General features: G+C 56.5%; 1 protein-coding gene across 5 annotated transcripts; it reads right to left on the bottom strand.

Annotated features, from left to right (window-relative positions):
• Positions 1–4,980: 4,980 nt before the first annotated feature.
• On the bottom strand, positions 4,981–12,685 carry C2H9orf50 (chromosome 2 C9orf50 homolog). 5 transcript variants are annotated; one of them, XM_039474927.1, is made up of 7 exons: positions 12,178–12,685; positions 11,816–11,906; positions 11,598–11,714; positions 8,006–8,118; positions 6,289–6,451; positions 5,962–6,106; positions 4,981–5,194 (listed from the first exon to the last, which is right to left on the bottom strand). In XM_039474927.1, the coding sequence occupies exons 1-7, from the start codon at positions 12,683–12,685 to the stop codon at positions 5,087–5,089; spliced, it is 1,245 nt and encodes a 414-aa protein (XP_039330861.1). In that variant the 3' UTR covers positions 4,981–5,086. The 5 variants fall into 5 exon arrangements, 4 of the variants coding, with proteins under 4 accessions (XP_039330861.1, XP_039330862.1, XP_039330860.1 ...); XM_039474928.1 differs by having other exon boundaries at positions 4,981–5,177; positions 8,006–8,121; XM_039474926.1 differs by having other exon boundaries at positions 8,006–8,121.
• Positions 12,686–18,805: the final 6,120 nt, after the last annotated feature.

Raw genomic sequence — 18,805 nt, forward strand, 5'->3', positions numbered from 1 at the left:
TCTGGCCCAGACACCATCCAGCATCCAAGGCCGGCTCCAATGGGTCCAAACAGCAGTGAGCGTCCCCTTCTTGGTGCTGTTCACAGGGGAATGTTGAGGCTTATTGGGCTGCCCGGAGGTGGTGGCACACATGTCTCCATGGACGGGTTTCACTGCCTCCAACAGGAAGGTCAGACCATCTGTCACTTAGGGTGTATTTGGGAGGGAAGACAGAAGGACCCAGAGAGGCAGAAATGATAGGAGAGGGAGGGCAGGTGGTGGGGGTGGAATGAGCAGCTGGAATGGGCGCTGGGCAGCCCCACATGGCTGGGAGGCAGGGGAGTGTGCGCGTGTGTGTGTGGGGGGGGGGGCGGGGTCTTGGCTACGGGAACACTAGCCTTTCCCTCTGCCTACTCAACAGCCCTCCCCTGCCTCTTTCCTCCCTGGGGCCAAGGGGAGAATTGCAACACCAGCCTTCCTGTGAGACATCTGGTCAGTTTCCCTGCCTTCCTCTGGTCAGTTCTGACCACGCCCCCACCTGGCTGCTGTCAGAATGCCTGGTGTCCACCCCGTGCCCTGCACAGGGATTGAGTCCCCACTCTGTGCTCCCAAGGCCTCCCTCCCAGCACTTGATACTACGTCCTGGAATTACCAATTTGAGTGATGTTTCCGAGGACCCGAGGCTCCTGGGGCTGGGGCTGCCCACGCAGGTGCCCACTCAGGGCCCAGCACAGGTGTGGTATTTGGCTGAGTCTGGTACTTGGGCTGCTTAACAGATGACTGGATCCTGGGCAGCTTCGAAGCAACAGAGTGTATTCCTCCCAGGCTGCAGCTGGCAGTCCGAGATCAGGGCGCTGGCATGGTCAGGTTCCGGTGAGGGCCCCCCTCTGGGGTACACACCGCTGGCCTCTTGCTGTATTGCACATGGAGGAAGAGGCAAGGCCTCTCTGGGGCCTTTTTCTTACATTGTCTTGTCTTTTTTTTTTTTTTTTTTTTTTTTTTTTGAGACTAAGTCTTGCTCTGTCACTCAGGTTGGAATGCAGTGGCAAGATCTCGGCTCACTGCAGCCTCCACATCCTGGGTTCCAGTGATTCTTCTGCTTCAACCTCCCCAGTAGCTGGGATTACAGGTGCCTGCCACCACGACAGGCTAATTTTTGTATTTTTAGTAGGGACGGGGTTTCGACATGTTGGCCAGGCTGGTCTCGAACTCCTGGCCACACCTCGGCCTCCCAAAGTGCTGGGATTACAGGCGAGAGCCACCTCGCCTGGCCTGGGGCCTCTTTTCTAAGGGCACAAATCCCATTTGTGAGGGCTCCACCCTTATGACCTGATCACCTCTCAATGGCCCCACCTCCTCATACCATCACATCAGACCTGGCGTTCCAGCATATGAATTTTGGGGGGACACGTTCAGTCTGTAACAGCGCTGAAAGAGCTGCCTGCAGAATGGCAGTCAGCCGTATCTGCAGGGCTCCCTGGCTCCAAGCTCCCTCCTCTCCCTCCCACCAGGCTCCTGCCTGGAGCCAGTGCCCTCCTCCCCACTCCAGTCGGTCGTGGGTCCTGCCAACAGCCTTGAGGCTTCTGGCTCCAGCAGGCCCTGTGCCCCTGCCCACTTCCACCCTCTCCAAATAAACGCCACTCCTTTCTTAACCTTGCCCTGATCCCCCCTGCCTCTGAGGAGCCCACGTGCATTGGGAAGAAGGAGCTCCCACAGGACAGCGCTCAGCAGGAGACTTCCCCATGAAGAGGTGCTGAGTGTGGATCCCGACTCCAACACCTGGGCACTGTGTGACCTTGAGAAAGAGCCGAGCCTCTCTGGGCCTTGGCTTCCCCAACGACCAAAGGCGGTACTGCGAGTGGCTTAGGAGGGAAACTCCTGTGCATGCGGCAGAGGGCTCTGCTGGGGCAGGAGTTTCAGCTCCCCCCAGGTGAGACCCCCCTGAGCCCTCGGGGTTTCAGTGTCCTTATCAGCAAACGGGGCTAAGGAGCCAGAGCTGGCTGCCACTCTACCCTGCCCTGGCTGGGCACCGGACTGCCCATGGCCAATGGCAGAGGTCAGGGTGGGTTGGGGAGAGCAGACAAAACCTCACAGCGCAGAGGTGGGCAGGGGTGGGGGCTGCACCTGCCTTGATCCCAGTGGGCTCAGGTGGGTCGAGTTGTGGTGAGCAGAGCTTTCCTGGCCTCCCCACCATGCTGCTTCCTGAAGCCCAGGAGGGGCAGCACCCCCCACCACGACCCCCACCACCCCCCACCACCCCCCACCACGACCCCCCCATGATGCCCCACCACAACACCTACCATAATCCCCTCACCACAACCCCCCACAATAACGCCCCACCACGACCCTCCCACCACGACCACCCCACCATAATAACCCCCCCATCACGACACCCCCACCCCCAGCCCTGAGTGGAAAATGCCCCAGGGAAAATGGCCCTGTTGGGGCCCCTGGGGAGGCCCCCAGTCCTGGGGCACTGTCAAGAAGGGTGAGAGATGGACCCCGGCGGCCCCTGGGGAACAGCTGGGGTCATCTGCTGAATGCCTGGCTCCCTCTCCTCCTCATCCTTCTTGGTGACCCCAAGTTCATGGTGGGGGACATGTTGGTGGACAGACAGGTGGCTACAGAGGGCCAGGGGGAAGCGTCTGGGCCTCCAGGGCAGCAGGTGACCCCGAATGTGGGGGCTGCTGTTTCTGTGCGAGGGCCACCTATGTGCACCAGCCGTCTGCGGGGCAGGAGTCCGTGGATGTGTGTGGTGTTGTGTGTCTGTGGGGGTGTTGTGTCTGTGTACCGTGTGGCTGTGGCCCTGTAGCGTGCCTGTGTGTGTCTCCGGGTGCCCATCTCGGCGGGGGCCGTGAGTGCCAGGAGCTGCGGGACTGAGTCTCGGGTCCTCTGGACTCGGCCTGCCGCCTGCTGCCGCTGGTTTGCGGGGAGGGAGCGGGAGGAGGGGGCGTCGGGCGGACTGCAGCGCTGCGGGCTCCCGCGGCCACGCGGGCCCAGCCTCCGGCGAGAGGGGTTGGGGAAAGGGGGGAGGCAGGAGGGGGAGGGGAAGGGCAGGGGGAAGCGGGAGGGGGTCCAGGTCTCCCCGCAGGCCCCACCCAGCGCCCTCCCCCGGTGTGGTGTCCCCGGCGCGGGCGAGGAGTCGGGGGCCTCGGGGTCGCCGAGACCCGCCCAGGGCGCTCCACGCGGACTCCGGCTCCAGTGCTCCGCGCTGCCGCAGGGCTGCAAGCCTAACCATTTTGGGCTGAACGACAAAAGCGAGAGAGAGGGAAGTTGGGGGGCGGGGGCGGCGCGTTTCCCCCCACCCGCCAGAGCCGGCCGCGGGCTCGGGGCAGGTGCCGGAAGGTCGCGCGGCCGGAGCGGGGCTGCCCGGGGCCCGCAGCGCGGAGGCGGAAGCGAGTGGGTGCGGGCGCCGCGCGAGGGGAAAAGTTTCCGACCCCGGAGCGAGACTCGGCTGAGAAGTTTCGGCCGCGCCGGGCGGCGCCAAAGCCAGGCCAACACTGCCCCCGCGTGGGCGCGGCGCGGCTCTGCAGCCGGCGGAGGGGCCGGGGCCCGCCGCCGTCCTTGGGGGAAACTGAGGCCCAGAGAGGGCGAGGTGGGCTGCGCAAGGCCACCCGGAGGAGGGGCGGTAGAATCAGGCCTGATGAGACCCGCAGGCCCTCCGGGAAATACAAAGCCTGGGTCAGGGGACGGGGCGTGAAAGTCCAGAAAGGCAGACGGAGGGGAGGGACGTCCCGGGCACTGAATCCCACTCCGGTGAGTCCCGGTGGAGGCGCGGCTGCAGCGCTGTCCTCGTCCCATCCCCGCAGAGTTCGTCTAAACTGAGCCTAGCTCTGTTGCCTTTCTTATGGAGTCAGGGCGCCTCTCCCAAAAGGCCTCCCCCATCCGCACCCCAGCCGGGCCCTAAGGACCCCCACCGGCCACCGCCCAGCCCAGTCCCGCCGCTTGCAGCCCCTTCCTTTGCCATTGAACAAGATGCCAGGGTGTGGGTTCCATGCTATTTCCTCAGCGGCCAGGAGGTGGCGAGAAAGACCCGGATCCCGGCAATGGCGCAGGGCCGGGGGCCGCTGGCAGCTTCAGGGAGAGGGGTGACGGCTCAAACTTTGTCCAGGGGGCTGGAAGGCAGGTGTGGCGGGGACAGACCTGGCGGGCACGGGCTTGGCGGTGGCCTGGGGTGCTGGGTCAGTGCCTGCCACCTTGTCTTTCGCCACCTCCTGATGCAAACACCCACCCCACCATCCCCAGACGAGGAGAGAACCGGAGGCCCCAGCCCGCCACACCCAGGTGTTTTGCCTTCCAGGGACCAGAGGCTGTGAACCTGGCCGGGGAAACGCGTAAGACTAATTAATACAGGGTACTTTTCCCCGGGCTGGAGTCGACGCCCTCACACCACAGTGAAGGTTAGATGGAGGCTTGGACGGGGAGGGCGGGGCGGGGTTCTCCACCCCTAGGCTCAGTTTCCAGCAGGTGCCTACTTCAGGTGTGGGCATTTAGGTCGACAGAGGCTTGGTCCCAAGTTTTGGGGGTTTCTTGTTGTTTGTTGAGACAAGGTCTCATTCTGTCGCCCAGGCTGGAGCGTAGCGGTCTGATCACAGCTCACTGCAGCCTCAACCTCCTGGGGTCAGGCGATCTGCCCGCCTCAGCCTCCCAAGTACCTGGGGCTACAGGCATGCACCGCCACGCCCAGCTTATTTTTGTTTTTTGATTTTTTTGTAGAGACAGGATCTATGTTGCTCAGGCTGCTCTTGAACTCCTGAGCTCAAGCCATCCTCCCACCTCAGCCTTCCAAAGAGCTGGGATTACAGGCATGAACCATCGCACCCAGCATGTTCCCAGGTCTGAGGTCTGTGGCAGGGTCTCCCACCTTCCAGAAAAGGGGTTCACTTGGTACAAGTCCTAGACCCCAGGGATGCCCTGTCCCCACCCCTCAGCCTCATCCTGGCTGTCTCCCCAATCCCTTCCTCCCAGGAACCCTCAGAGACCAGCAATCAGGTACAAAGAAAGGTTTGTGGTGTGAGCCACCTGGGATGTGCCTTTATTTGTGGGGCAAGGAAGGGCGATCCTCATGGCCTGGCCCTGTGTGCTCTGGGCTTGGGCTAGCAGGTGTTCACCTCTGAGCTCGATGCAGCGTTGGGGAGGGCCAGAGGAGATGGTACTTCTTGGGGCGGCCTTGCTTCAGGACCGACTGCAGCACCAGGCTGGGAAGGAAGGACTCCTAGAGTGAGACAGAGGACCAGCTGGCTGCCACCAGGACCTCAGGGCAGGGGACTGGGCCCCCAGGACCCAGCGGGATTCTATGCTGCAGCCCTGTTGGGCAGCTTCTGCTGTCAGCCCCATTTACGAGGTGAGGAAACAAATGCAAGGCCAGGCACTGCGGGAGGCTGAGGCAGGCGGACCACCTGAGGTCAAGAGTTCAAGACCCGCCTGGCCAACGTGGTGAAACCCCGTCTCTACTAAAAATACGAAAATTAGCTGGGCATGGTGGCAGGCACCTGTAGTCCCAGCTACTTGGGAGGCTGAGGCAGGAGAATCACTTGAACCCAGGAGACAGAGGTTGCAGGGAGCAGAGATTGTGCCACTGCACTCCAGCCTGGGCAACAGAGCAACACTGTATCCCAAAGAAAAAAGAAAGAAGGAAGGAAGGAAGGAGAAAGAGAGAGAGAGAGAGAGAGAGAGAGAGAGAGAGAGAGAGAGCAAGAGGAAAGAAGGAAGGAAGGAAGCCACAGCCTTCGATTATGGAGCTGTGATCTGAACCCAGGCACCTGACTTAGAGGCACCCCTTGACTGTGATCTGACTTAGAGGCACCCCTTGACTGCTTCATTTTGAGGGAGATGCAGGAACACAGGCCCCCCGCTGACTTGGCTCACAGGGAGAGTCCATTCCCAGCCCTGCCCACCCCGCCAAACAGGGCTTCGCCTGGGGCCAGCTGCCAGCTGGGGGTTCACCAGCTTCTGGCTCCAGAAGCAAGACTGTTTGCCCACCTGCTCCAGGAGGCCGTGGGGGTCCAAGAAGGCTTGGAGGCCCCTTGGAGGCCCCTGAGCAGCATCTTTCTTCCATGAAGAGGAGGGCAGGCTGCTGTTCATGAAGGTGTCCTCAGAAAGGTCGCCCTGTGTCTTCTTGGAGGGCCTGGAGGAGACAGGACCCCCATGAGCTTCGTGGACCCCGAGTCCCCGGCCCAGCCATGGCTGGCAGGGCCCTTGAGGGCCCACACTGGCAACCCTCCTGCTGCTGGGTGGGGAGGTATGTAGGCAAGGGGTGGGGAGCCCTGGCAATGTCCGCAAGACCCATCCCCTTCCCTGGAGCCTCACAGGCCAGCGCAGTGCCGGCATAAGGAGCTGGCCGGGGTCTCCTCCCTGGCCTCCGGGTACAGGGCTTTGGGCAAACTCTCCAGCCATTTTCCAATGTTCCCACACTCCTGCTCCGACGCCACTGGCCGGGTGGCCTTCCGGTTCACAGTGACGCTCTGTGTGACTGCAGGAGAGAGGGCAGGGTGAGATCTCTGCCAGGGAGGGCACTGGTGCCCCCACCCTCCCTTCCTCCCTCTGGCAGGCAAGGCCGGTCAGAGCCCTGTCTCCATGGCAACTCCTAGCTCCCCAGTGCCTTCTGGCTGCCTCCGGAGAAAGCCTGGGCTTTAAAACCACCTGCGTGACTGTTTCTGTTATACCCGAGCTGTGCCTCCTGCGCACCCCGACTTGTGCTGCGGCTGGAAGCTCGGCCCTTTTCCCGCAGTGGGGAGACCACTTACCCCAGCACAAAAATCCCAGAAAGCATGCCGAGAGTGCTGAGGGGTTCAGGGAGGGCTGCCTCAGGGCTGGGGGCTTTTCCTGCCCAACATCAGCCATGCGGGGTGGTCCAGGGACCCTGAATTCCCCAGTGGCTGCCGCAGGATGGAAAGGGCTGGGAAGCAGCAGGCTGGCCCCCACACCTCCTGGGTGCCCTGCTGCCCTGGCACCATTGTAGCTCCTTATGGCCAGTGGCCGACACAGAATCATCTCCTGTCGACTGCCATTCACAGGAAATTGTTTCTTCTAGACTTGTACTGGCCTTGGATTCCCAAGAGGGGCTGGGGCACTCTGTCTTCTATATATGGCTCTGTGTCACCCACACAAGCCCCTTCTGCTTCCGGGGCCTTAGTTTCCCTACCAAACACACAGAAGTTGGGCAAAAATCACAGCTTCTGACTCCAGCTTCCTATGATACCGAGGGGCTGGGTCAGATCCCTCCCACATCAGCGAAGGTCCTAGGTTTGTAGGGCATCGCCCACAGCTGGTCCTCGAGGCAGGCGTTTCCTGAAACTGCACGTAGTAGGTGCTCAATGAACAGCTAGAGGAAGTTGGCTGTTGGAGGCCCTGGGGACTACTGGACCCTGAGAAGAGGCTGGGCACATGGAAGGAAGTGGAGCTTGGTCAAGGTCATGTCAGAGCGAGAACACGGACTTCTCGCCTGCTTCTCGAAACCCACTTCAGAAAACTCTCTGGGAGCGGCAAAACGGACACCATTACACCCAGGGCCTGGTGGTTCTTAGCTTCTTTGCTGGACCAGGCAGTGCCCACTGTCTCCAGCAGAGAGAACGTTTCCTCTTCCTGGCTCTTCTGGGCACCTCCTCAGGCAGGCTTCTGAGGTCTGCCTTCATGGATGTGGGGGGAAGATGCTTCTCAGGGCATCGGGGCCTCCTCCAGCCCCTGGACGCTGTGGGGGCTGGGGAAGGGAGCAAGGGTAGGGTGGGCTCGGTGGCTCTGGCTACGGGTTTCAAGGGGTGCAGATGCAGCGCATGGGGACTCCTTGGCAGCGAGCAGTCCAGGGTGCCCCCCACCTTGCAACACCTCCGCTGGACTCTGGACCCTCTACTTGGTCCTCGAAGGTCACCCTGACACCCTCCAGGGAGGCCAGTTCAGGCGCTTCCTCAGCAGGGTCACTGACCTCTTGGCCTTTGCAAGCTGGTCCCTCACTCCAGAGACCCAGAGCTGCAGCCTCTCTGCCCTCCTGGCTGGAACTTTCTGGCATCTCCCCATCCTGGCTGCTTACCTGAGCATCGGCGCTCCCAGTAGCGGAGAAGAATGTCCTGCAGGGTCTCGTCAGCAAATCGCACCCGGAAAGGGCAGCGAGGCCTGTGGGGCCCGGAGCCTCTCCCGGAGGGCCTGCTGGGAGAAGAGAGAGGGGCCTGTGCTCAGAGCCCACGTCGCATCCCAACACACATCCGCCAGCCCCGGACTCGCCGTGAGATCCTAGACAAGTGGCCTCCTCTGGCCTCTAAGACTGGATGATGCCAGTCACAGCAGCCCGCCTTGACTGAGCATGTCCCGCCTGCCAGGCAGGCTCAAGCAGGCACATGCACCATCCCACCAAATGCACACAGCCCTACGACATGCTGTGATCATTCTCATTTTATAGTTGAGGAAACAGAGGCACAGAGATGATTCTAAGGTCACGCAGCCGCTAGGCATGGAGCCAAGACTGGCATCCTGGTTCCAGAGCTGTCCTCCTTGCACATAAAGCGGTTTAGCAGAGAGACTAAGAATGCTAGCCCAGGAATCATGCAGTCCTGGGTTTCAGTCCTGACCTTTTTGAGCCTCAGTTTTCTTATCTGTAAAATGGGAATTGTTGTGCCCACTGTATAGGGTTGTGAAGAAAGGAAATGGGTCGTAAAAGCATCCAGCCCAGGGTCTGCAGGACCCAGAGTAAACATCACTAACTGGAAGCTGCTCCTTTTTTTTTTTTTTTTTTTTTTTTTTTTTTTTTTTTTTTATGAGATAAGAGTTTCGCTCTTGTTACCCAGACTGGAGTGCAATGGTGCGATCTCGGCTCACCGCAACCTCCGCCTCCTGGGTTCAGGCAATTCTCCTGCCTCAGCCTCCTGAGTAGCTGGGATTACAGGCACACGCCTCCATGCCCAGCTAATTTTTTGTATTTTTAGTAGAGACAGGGTTTCACCATCTTGATCAGGATGGTCTCGATCTCTCGACCTCGTGATCCACCCACCTCGGCCTTCCAAAGTGCTGGGATTACAGGCTTGAGCCACTGCGCCCGGTTTTTTTTTTTTTTTTTTTTTTTTTTTAGACAGAGTCTCGCTCTGTTGCCCAGGCTGGAGTGTAGTGGGACAATCTCGGCTCACTGCAATCTCTGCCTCCCGGGTTCAAGCGATCCTCCTTCCTCAGCTTCCAGAGTAGCTGGGATTACAGGTGCACGCCTGTATTTTTAGTAGACGTGGGGTTTCACCATGTTGGCCAGGCTGGTCTGGTCTCAAACTCCTGACCTCAGGTGATCCACCCGCCTTGGCCTCCCAAAGTGCTGGGATTACAGGCATGAGCCACCGCGCCCGGCTGAGCTGTACTGATAGTAACTGTCTATCTCAATCATGGTTCATCCCAGCCACGTGACCTTCAGCAGACTATCCCCACATTTCCATTTTCATTTTTTTCCCTTTAAAGTATAGGCAAAATCATGCCATCCTCCTGAGTTTGGTAAGTATCAGATAACTTACATGAAGCATCTAGGACATGGCCCAGAACAGGGCTTGGCCTTAATCAAGGGCATCTGTTACATGTATATTTCAAAGATAACATTGTTCCATTTATTGTTATTAATTTCAGCCTCAAAGGCAAGGCTGCAGGAGGGTCTGCTTGACCCACCTATAGCTGTGCTGTTTAGGAAGGTCATGGCTGACCGTTAGTATGCACATATTTATATGTCTGCGTCCATACATCGGACCACATCTGTATGTCTGTGTAGATGCAGAGGGAATGCTTTTCATTCCCAAAGAACCAAGCAGTCGGGAGGTGTCGGGACAGTGCCTGGCTACATGCTTTGGGACCCAGTCATCCAACGGTTGTCTGCTCAGGAATCCCCGCTGGCTGCTGGCTGTAGGGCCAGGCAAAGGCATAACCCAGCTCTGCCCGCCTGTCTGAAATCTCAGCATCTCCACTGAGGACCACTGGAGCCTGTTCTAAGGCACCTCAGTGTCCCCTGCAGGGCCTACCAGGGAATCTCACACACACTAAGGTGTTCAAGCATTTGCTCTAGAGTATGAAAGCCTGTAACTCTGCTTTTGCTCACATTTGAGAGAATGAATTCCATACATTTATTTCTTATATCTTGTGAGAAGCCATGTGCGTATTTGGCCTGATGGGCTGAAAGTTCTTGAGTTGGTAAATGCGTTGCACTTTTTTTTTTTCTTTGAGACAGGATCTTGCCCTGCCACAGGATCTTGGCTCACTGCAGCCTTGACCTCCCAGGCTCTAGCAATCCTTTCGCCTCAGCCTCCCAAGTAGCTTGGACCACAGGCATACCTCACCACACCAAGCTAACTTTTATAATTTTTGTAGAGACAGAGTTTCACCATGTCACCCAGGCTGGTCTCAAACTCCTGGGCTCAAGTGATCCTCCTGCCTCGGCCTCCCAAAGCGTGGGGATTACAGGCATGAGCCACCATGCCTGGCCCTGTGTTTCATTTCTAGTTCCTCCTATGATCCATCAGTGGTGTCTGCCTGGAGTAGGGAGACACCACTGATGGATCATAGTAGGAACTAGAAGGAAGGGTTCTGAGGCTCAGTGGGGAAACGCGATCCATTAGTTTTGTCTGCCGTGGGTATGAGATGAGGAGGAATGATATGTTTGCGATGTATTTACTCTCCCTGGTCTTTAAACTCATGGGCAGTGCCGTCCACCCGTCACCGCTGCTCAAGCCTAGCGGAATTTTAACCTGAAGGAACTATTCAGTCTTCTTCCCCGCCTCTGTTAAAACTCTGGTGTCTAGGCCCAGGTAGGTTCCAATGCCTAAGCTTTTCTCTTACCTCCATCCCTTATTTTTCTCCCAATATTCAACACATAGTAAAACCTAATAAAAGAGTGAGAAATGGACAAATGATGGTGGGATGGATAAAAAGGTGGAACGCAGGTGGGTGGGCTGATGGGTGAGTTAATGAAAGGGTCTGAATAGAACTGAACTATGGATGTATGGGTAGATAGAGAGACGGGAGGCTGGATGATTATGTAGAGGGGTATGTGGGTTTTGGATGGCTTAATGACTAGATTAGAGATGGACAGTGTCCTGGGTTTACAAGTGGATGAGAGGATTTGTAGATGGTTGATCACTGGATCAATGGATGGATGGACAGAAGTATGGGAGTTTTAGATGGATGGCTGGCTAGCTGGTTGGCCAGGTAGATTAGCGGATCCACAGGAGACCTGATTCGTGGGTGGGTGGGTGAGTGAATGGATGGATGGATGGAGTCATGGGTTCCTGATAGATGAATGGGTGAATAGAAGGATGGATGGATAGATGGAGAGATCCATGAATAGGTTGTAGAAGGCCTGGTTCATGGACAAGATGGATAAAATACGGATGGCTGAATGGGAAAATGAATCTATTGATGGATTCATGGATGCATTGTGTGTTGGTGGAAGACCTCATTCATGGACGGGTGGATTCATAGATGAACTGGCAAGTGAATCTTGAGTTGGTTGGTAGAAGACCGGATTCATGGAAAGACGAATGTAAGGATGGATGAATGGATGGATAGGTGGATAAATGGATACATTCATGGGCGAAAGAGGAAAGAAAGGAGGGAAGAAATTCCCGCCTCCCTCACCACCCTCTCCTTCTCCCTCCCTCACTCACTGGCTGGCCTTTCTGACCGTGCTGAATTGGGGGCAATCAGCCTTCAGGGCCCCCAGAGCAGGTGTCTGTTGGAGTAAAATCTTGGTAAGACTGTCTTGGAGGTGCGGTGACTGGCCCCTTAAAGACAAACAGGCCACATCTGGCATGAATGGGCAGGTGTCCCGCCCAGGAAACATCGATGCAACCTGGTCCCCACCAAGAAGGAGACTGCCCCTTACCACAGGTCTGGGAGGAAAGAGCGGTTGGGACGCTGCGGAGCCCCCCGGCAGTGCTCGAACACATCCCTTTGATGTTGCGGTGCTGAGGATGCTGGAGCCAGATGCGGGAGGTAACAGGGTGAGCATCGGCTGGGGGACGTCCTTCCTAGGACGACGAGGAGCCGGAGCCACTGAGTGGGGCCTGCCTCGGGCCGATGGCAGACTCGCCCTCAAGGAGAGGTTGCGAGGGCTCTGAGATACCCGGCTAACACTAGCGTCCTTCTGAGCCTGAGTGGTGGGGGGGGTGGGTGCGGGGACACAGGGCCCACCCCCTACCCCCGGAAATGCCCCGGGCCCGCCCCCGGGGCCCTGCGGGGCCTCACTCGGTGGCTCGGGCTCCTCGTCGGCGCACTTCTCCTGGAGCTGGTGCAGGAACTCGCGGAACCTGCTGGGGAGGAGCTCTCCGAGGAAGGCGCCCAGGAAGCTGGGGTCCTCCCTGGCCACGCCCCTCCAGGGGCGCTCGCGCTCGCCTGGCCCGGGCTGCCTGGGCGCCGATGCCCGGGACGCGCCGTCCGAGAGCAGGGGCGGCAGCAGCAGGGACCGCAGCAGCCCCCGCTTCCCCGCCGCCCGCTGGGTCGCGGTGGGCAGAGCGGGCAGGCGCGGCGGGGGGCTCCCGACGCCCACCCCGGGCTCCGCGTCCCCTTCCGGCCACCACGCGGCGCCGCCCCGCGGGATCCTCGAGCCCCCGGAGCCCCGCGCGCCCTGGGCCGCTCGGAGCGGGGGCGGGGTCAGCTTGGGCAGCCGCGGGTGGCAGCGTCGGAAGTCGCCGTCGCCAGGGGGCCCCTTGGGCGCCACCTCCTGGGCCCCTGGGCGAGGGCGACGCCGAAACATGCTGGGCCTCGCGTTCAGCTCACCGCACCCTCAGCGCGCGTGGGTGGGGGGCGCCGGGTGAGGTGGGGAGGGCATAGTCCGGCCCCGGGCCATAGTGCCCCGGGCGGGGCAGCGCAGCGCGGTTCGGGGTGAACGCCACCGGCCCGGCGGACAGCGAGCGAATTCGGCCTAGAGCTCCCTGAGCCTCTTGTCTCCTCACCTGTAAAATGGTGACGGCAAGGGTAGACAACTTTGGGGGTTGCTGTGACGTTTAAATGAGCAAGTACATGCCAGTCCAAAACAGCAAGCTCGGAACAGTGCCAGTCACGCTGGCCAAGCGTACACAGAGACTAGCTGCCATTCTTAGTGTTTAAAAGTTATTATTGGCCGGGCGCTGTGGCTCACGCCTGTAATCCCAGCACTTTGGGAGGCCGAGGCGAGCGGATCACGAGGTCAGGAGTTTGAGACCATCCTGGTCAACATGGTGAAGCCCTGTCTCAACTAAAAATACAAAATGTTAGCCTGGTGCGGTCGTGGGCGCTTGTAATCCCAGCTACTCAGGAGGTTGAGGCAGGAGAATCCCATGAACCCAGGAGGCGGAGGTTGCAGTGAGCCGAGATAATGCCATTGCACTCCAGCCCTGGCGACACTGCGAGACTCTGTCTAAAAAAAAAAAAAAAAGTTATTTAGGATTTAGTCCCAGCTCCACCACTTCCTAGCTTTGTAACTTTGGGCAAGAGCAAGCCAAATCACTTCTCCCTGCCTTCTCTGGGGGCTCTGGTCTGCAGAATGGGGCTAACAGCAGCACCTGCTTCTTTGCAGCAGTGAAATGGCATCACCGTTGGTAGAAAGCACTTAGCTTGCATTGTGTGTGTTCAGATCGTGGAAGCTGTGACCGTCATGAGCACTCTACTGGGAATTAGGAAACCTGGAACCAGATTGAGGGAAGAGAGACCTGCAGCCTCCCAGCCCTGGTGGTGCCTCTGAGACCCCTGGGTGGGGAGCCTGAAAGAACAGATGACTTACCCCCAGCCCCCATGCTGATTCAGTAGGTCTCTGGTGCAGCTAAGACACTTTTGGTGGTTGTTGTTAAAGAGATGAGGTCTTGCTAAGAGGGGGTCTTGCTGTCGCCCGGACTGGAGTACAGTGACACCGTCATAGCTCACTGCAGCCTCAAATTCTTGGGCTCCAGTGATCCTCCCGCCTCAGCCTCTTGAGTAGCTGGGACTACAGGCACACACCAGCATGTCCAGCTAATTTTTGAATTTTTTGTAGAAATGGGGTCGAAATTTTTTGAATTTATGTTGCCCAGGCTGGTCTTGAACTCCTGGGCTCAAGTGATCCTCCTGCCTTGGCCTCCCAAAGTGCTGGGATCACAGGTGTGAGCCCCCACTTCCAGCCAAGACACAGACTTTTAACGAACTCCCCCTTTGGGAGGCAGAGCCCCAGTCCTTCTCCCAGCTCTGACACTGGGTCTCTGAGCCTGCTTCCTCCCACCACACCCCACTCCCAGATTGTTGTCAGCTCTTAGCTGGCTCCTGGGCAGTGCCACACTCACCCTGGTGGGCTTCTGGACAGGATTAGAGACGGTCCTGTGAGTTTAGAGCTTTCTGCAGGCAAGCTAACCCTTGAGAGAGTCCATCATCCCTGCCTGGTGCCTCTCCCAGCCCCTCCCTGCTGCCTCTGGGCTGCCTCAGGGCCATTGTGATCCGCCACCTGAGGAGCAGTGGGCACTGAGGCCTGGGGGCTGAGGGTGGGGCTATTGTGCCCTGGATAGCTTGGCCGAAGCTACTCGGGGCACTGGGACTCTGAGTAGGGCAGCCAGGCCTACCCCTTCCAGATCTGGGAGGCTCGGGCTGGGTGGCTCTGGAAGTAGAACTTCCACCCCAAGACCAGGCAGTCAGAATACAATGGACCTAGAAATTAACAGACCCAGCCGGGCTTGGTGGCTGACGCCTGTAATCCCAGCACTTTGGGAAGCCGAGGCGGGCGGATCACCTGAGGTCAGGCGTTCCAGACCAACCTGGCCAACATGGCAAAACCCTGTCTCTACTAAAAATACAAAAATTAGCCAGGTGATGGTGGTGTGTGCCTGTCATTTCAGCTCCTCGGGAGGCTGAGGCAGGAGAATCGCTTGAATCTGGAAGGCGGAGGTTGCAGTGAGCCAAGATCACGCCATTGCACTCCAGCGTGGGTGACAGAGTGAGACTCCCTTTCAAGAAAAAAGAAAAGGCCGGGCGCGGTGGCTCAAGCCTGTAATCCCAGCACTTTGGGAGGCCGAGGCGGGTGGATCACCAGGTCAAGAGATCGAGACCATCCTGGTCAACATGGTGAAACCCCGTCTCTACTAAAAATACAAAAAATTAGCTGGGCATGGTGGCGCATGCCTGTAATCCCAGCTACTCAGGAGGCTGAGGCAGGAGAATTGCCTGAACCCAGGAGGTGGAGGTTGCGGTGAGCCGAGATCGCGCCATTGCACTCCAGCCTGGGTAACAAGAGCGAAACTCTGTCTCAAAAAAAAAAAAAAAAAAGAAAAAGAAAAAAGGAAAAAACGAAACCAAGGCCTGAGTGCTAGGTGTGCTCCTTGCTATTGAGATGTCATTTGTTTCCGGCAGTCTCAGTTGACAGAACAAATAAATTTCTGTATATACTATCATACACACACATATCTATAGATTTTTTTTTTTTTTTTGAGATGGAGTCTTGCTCTGTCATGAGGCTTTAGTGCAGTGGCACTGTCTTGGCTCACTGCAACCTCTGTCTCCAGGGTTCAAATGATTCTCCTGCCTCAGCCTCCCAAGTAGCTGGGATTACAGGCACCTGCCACCATGCCGGGTTAATTTTTTTATTTTCAGTTGAGACGTGTTAGCCAGGATGGTCTTGATCTCCTGAACTCGTGATCCGCCCAGCTCGGCCTCGCAAAGTCCTAGGATTACAGGTGTGAGCCACTGTGCCCGGCCCCATCTATAAATATTTCTATAAGTAACCATCTGTACTTATATTAAGCTCCAATGCCATGCTGACATCTCCAACTGTACTTGATTATGCACGTCATTTGAGACTCTGTCTCAAAAGAAAAAAGGAAATTAACAGACCCACTTTCAAGTCCATGGTGTGCTGTTTTGCTGTGTGATGCTGGACAAGTGTCTTCTTTCTCAGGGCTCCCTGGGCCTTAACTGTGACTCTTGGCTGGGGGAGGGCTGAAATGAAGCTCATGGTATTGTGAAGCTGGGGTGGGAGACAAGGGTCATTTAGACGAGTATTTCACTGGTGTGGCATAGTTTTATAATTTGGAAATGCAGAAATGACTTTGTAATTCACATAACGGAGTGATTCACTAGAGGACGCATCGCCAAAGACGTGTTCTGTTAATGCTTCTCACCAGGGATGGAGGGACACCCTTTCTTGGAGAGCTAGAATTTTGAGTGGAGGAGGGAGATATTTTTGTTTGTATTTAATGGGTATGTGACTTTTCTTAATGGCTGTGAAACACCAGATTAACTAGATGGTTTCTAAGGAGCCCTCCAGCCCTTGTACTCTGCAAACATTCATCAAGCAACTACTATGTGCTAGGCTTGGGAATTCAGAGATGCCGGAGGCTTTGAGTTCAGGGAGCTGGCTGGCCCTGGGAAGGCCTTGGAGCATGGGTGTGGGAAGGGGCTTTCTCTTCTGTTGACAGGAAATAAGATAGGACTGGATTTTTAGGCATGCAGCGCTTGGATCAGAGCTGCCCGCTGACAGAGGATGCCAGACACTTCAGCAACTGAACTTGTCCAGGATCAATCCCCTTTGCTTTACAGATATAGAAAATGAAGCTGAGAGAGGGGCTCAGACTAGGGGTAGCAGTTGTGACGCTACAATAATCTAGAGCGGATGCCAAGTAATATGCACATACACAGATTCTGGGGACTCAGTGCAGACGGGACTTTTTGGCATCGCCTTCCTCCCGTAGCTTTCACTACATTTAGAGCAAACGCACTTTAAACACCTTCCGTGTGCATCGCCCAGGGGAAGGCATTGCAAATCTAACACCAGGATTTGATTGATTGATTGATTGAGACGGAGTTTCACTCTCGTAGCCCAGGCTAGAGAGCAATGGTGAGATCTAGGCTTACTGCAACCTCCACCTCCTAGGTTCAGGTGATTCTCCTCCCTCAGCCTCCTAACTAGCTGGGACTACAGGCCTGCACCACCATGCCTGGCTAATTTTGTATTTTTAGTAGTGACGCATTTTGCCATGTTGGCCAGGCTGGTCTCAAACTTCTGACCTCAGGTGATCTGCCCACCTCGGCCTCCCAAAGTGCTACGATTACAGGCGTGAGCCACCGCACCCAGCCAACACCAGGATATTATTATTATTATTATTATTATTATTATTTGAAATGGAGTTTCACTCTTGTTGCCCAGGCTGGAGTGCAGTGGTGCGATCTTGGCTCACTGCAACCTTCACCTCCCCGGTTCAAGCAATTGTTCTGCCTCCTGAGTAGCTGGGTCTACAGGTGCCTGCTACCACGCCCAGCTAATTTTTGTATTTTTAGTAGAGATGGGGTTTCACCATATTGGCCAGGCTGGTCTGGAACTGCTGACCTCGTGATCCGCCCACCTCGGCCTCCCAAAGTGGTGGGATTACAGGCGTGAGCCATTGCACCCTGTCAACACCAGGATATCATTAATAGTTTAAGACAAATAAACTTAAGATGAATAGTGTCCTTATAACAGTTCCATTTCCTGAGAACCCACTCTAGGTGCTGAGCTGAATGAAGGCCTGATAAGCAATGTCCCACAAGTTTAACCCTCAGAGTATCAGAAGTGAAGTAATGATTACATTGCTTAAATTCTTCTTCTGGCAGGAGACTGAAGCTCTGAGATGTTAACAGTGTTTACTTACCTGCAAGCTCCTGATTCCATCACTGCCGCCTCGGAGATAGCTCCAGAGTTTCGGTGATGGGAGGAGCCTAGGGAAAGGCCACCCTTTTGGAATGGAAAGTTCATGGGCTTGCTCTGCTTATTTCTGGTGGGAATCCCATGGCACTGCCAAGAGCATTTCTTTTTATTTTATTTAGTTTTGGGGGGTCGGTATTATTTTAAGATGCTACTGGAGATGGGTGGATTTGAGGACCAATGGCTCTTTTTTCTCCTTTTACTCAAAACACGCACAACACTTCGTTTTTAGAAGTCCAGCCAGCAGCCTCCAAATGAATTTTGTCCGTGCTGGGGACAGGGACAGGGCAGTGCTGTGGCTCTCTTTAGTCCTGGAGGTCCTTCCAGATTCTCCAAAGTTAAGTTAGTCAAGTTTTGAGCTGTAACCTGTGTTGGGTGCAGTAGCTCACGCCTGTAATCCCAGTACTCTGGGTGGCCAAGGTGGAAGCCTCGTTTCAAGATCAACCTGGGCAACAGGGTGACCGTCCCCCCCCCCCCCCCGCCGTCGCCAATTTTTTTCCTTCTTTTTTGAAGAAGTCAAGTTAGGCTGGACACAGTAGCTCACGCCTGTAATCCCAGCACTTTGGAAGGCAGAGGCGGATGGATCACTTGAAGTTAGGAGTTCAAGACCAGCTTGGCCAACATGGTGAAACCCCATCTCTACCTCTAGTAAAAATACAAAAATTACCTGTGCGTGGTAGCACATGCCTGTAATCCCAGCTACTTGGGAGGCTGAGGCAAGAGAATCGTTGGAACCTGGGAGGTGGAGGTTGGAGTGAGCCAGTATCATGCCACTGCACTCCAGCCTAAAAAAAAAGAAAAAAAGTTAAACTATTTTTTAAAAGAAGTTGGCTGGGCGCAGTGGCTCACGCCTGTAATCCTAGCACTTTGGGAGGCCGAGGTGGGCGGATCACAAAATCAGGAGTTCCAAACCAGTCTGGCCAACATGGTGAAACCCCGTCTCTACTAAAAAAATACAAAACTTAGCCGGGCGCGGTGGCCAGTGCCTGTAGTCCCAGCTACTTGGGAAGCTGAGACAGAATTGCTTGAACCCGGGAGGCGGAGGTTGCAGTGACCCGAGATCGCGCCACTGCGCTCCAGCCTGGGTGACAGAGCAAGACTCCGTCTCAAAAAAAAAAAAAAAAAAAAAAAATTCGGAGTCCACGGGGCGTGGCGAGCTGAGCGGGGGGGCGGGGCCAGGCGTGGTCCCGCCCCGGAGAC

This window comes from Saimiri boliviensis, chromosome 2 (genome assembly GCF_048565385.1).
Source record: "Saimiri boliviensis isolate mSaiBol1 chromosome 2, mSaiBol1.pri, whole genome shotgun sequence".
Classification (NCBI taxonomy): Eukaryota; Metazoa; Chordata; class Mammalia; order Primates; family Cebidae; genus Saimiri; species Saimiri boliviensis.

Bases quoted from the DNA above. Each gene is read 5' to 3' on its own strand.
- C2H9orf50 (XM_039474926.1), bottom strand. From the start codon at position 12,685: ATGTTTCGGCGTCGCCCTCGCCCAGGGGCCCAGGAGGTGGCGCCCAAG. The intron at 8,122-11,597 runs GTGAGTGAGGGA...CTCTTCTCCCAG, and splicing joins ACGGTCAGAAAGGCCAGCCA to CAGGCCCTCCGGGAGAGGCT. The intron at 5,195-5,961 runs GTGGGCAAACAG...GTCTCACTCTAG, and splicing joins CCCACGGCCTCCTGGAGCAG to GAGTCCTTCCTTCCCAGCCT.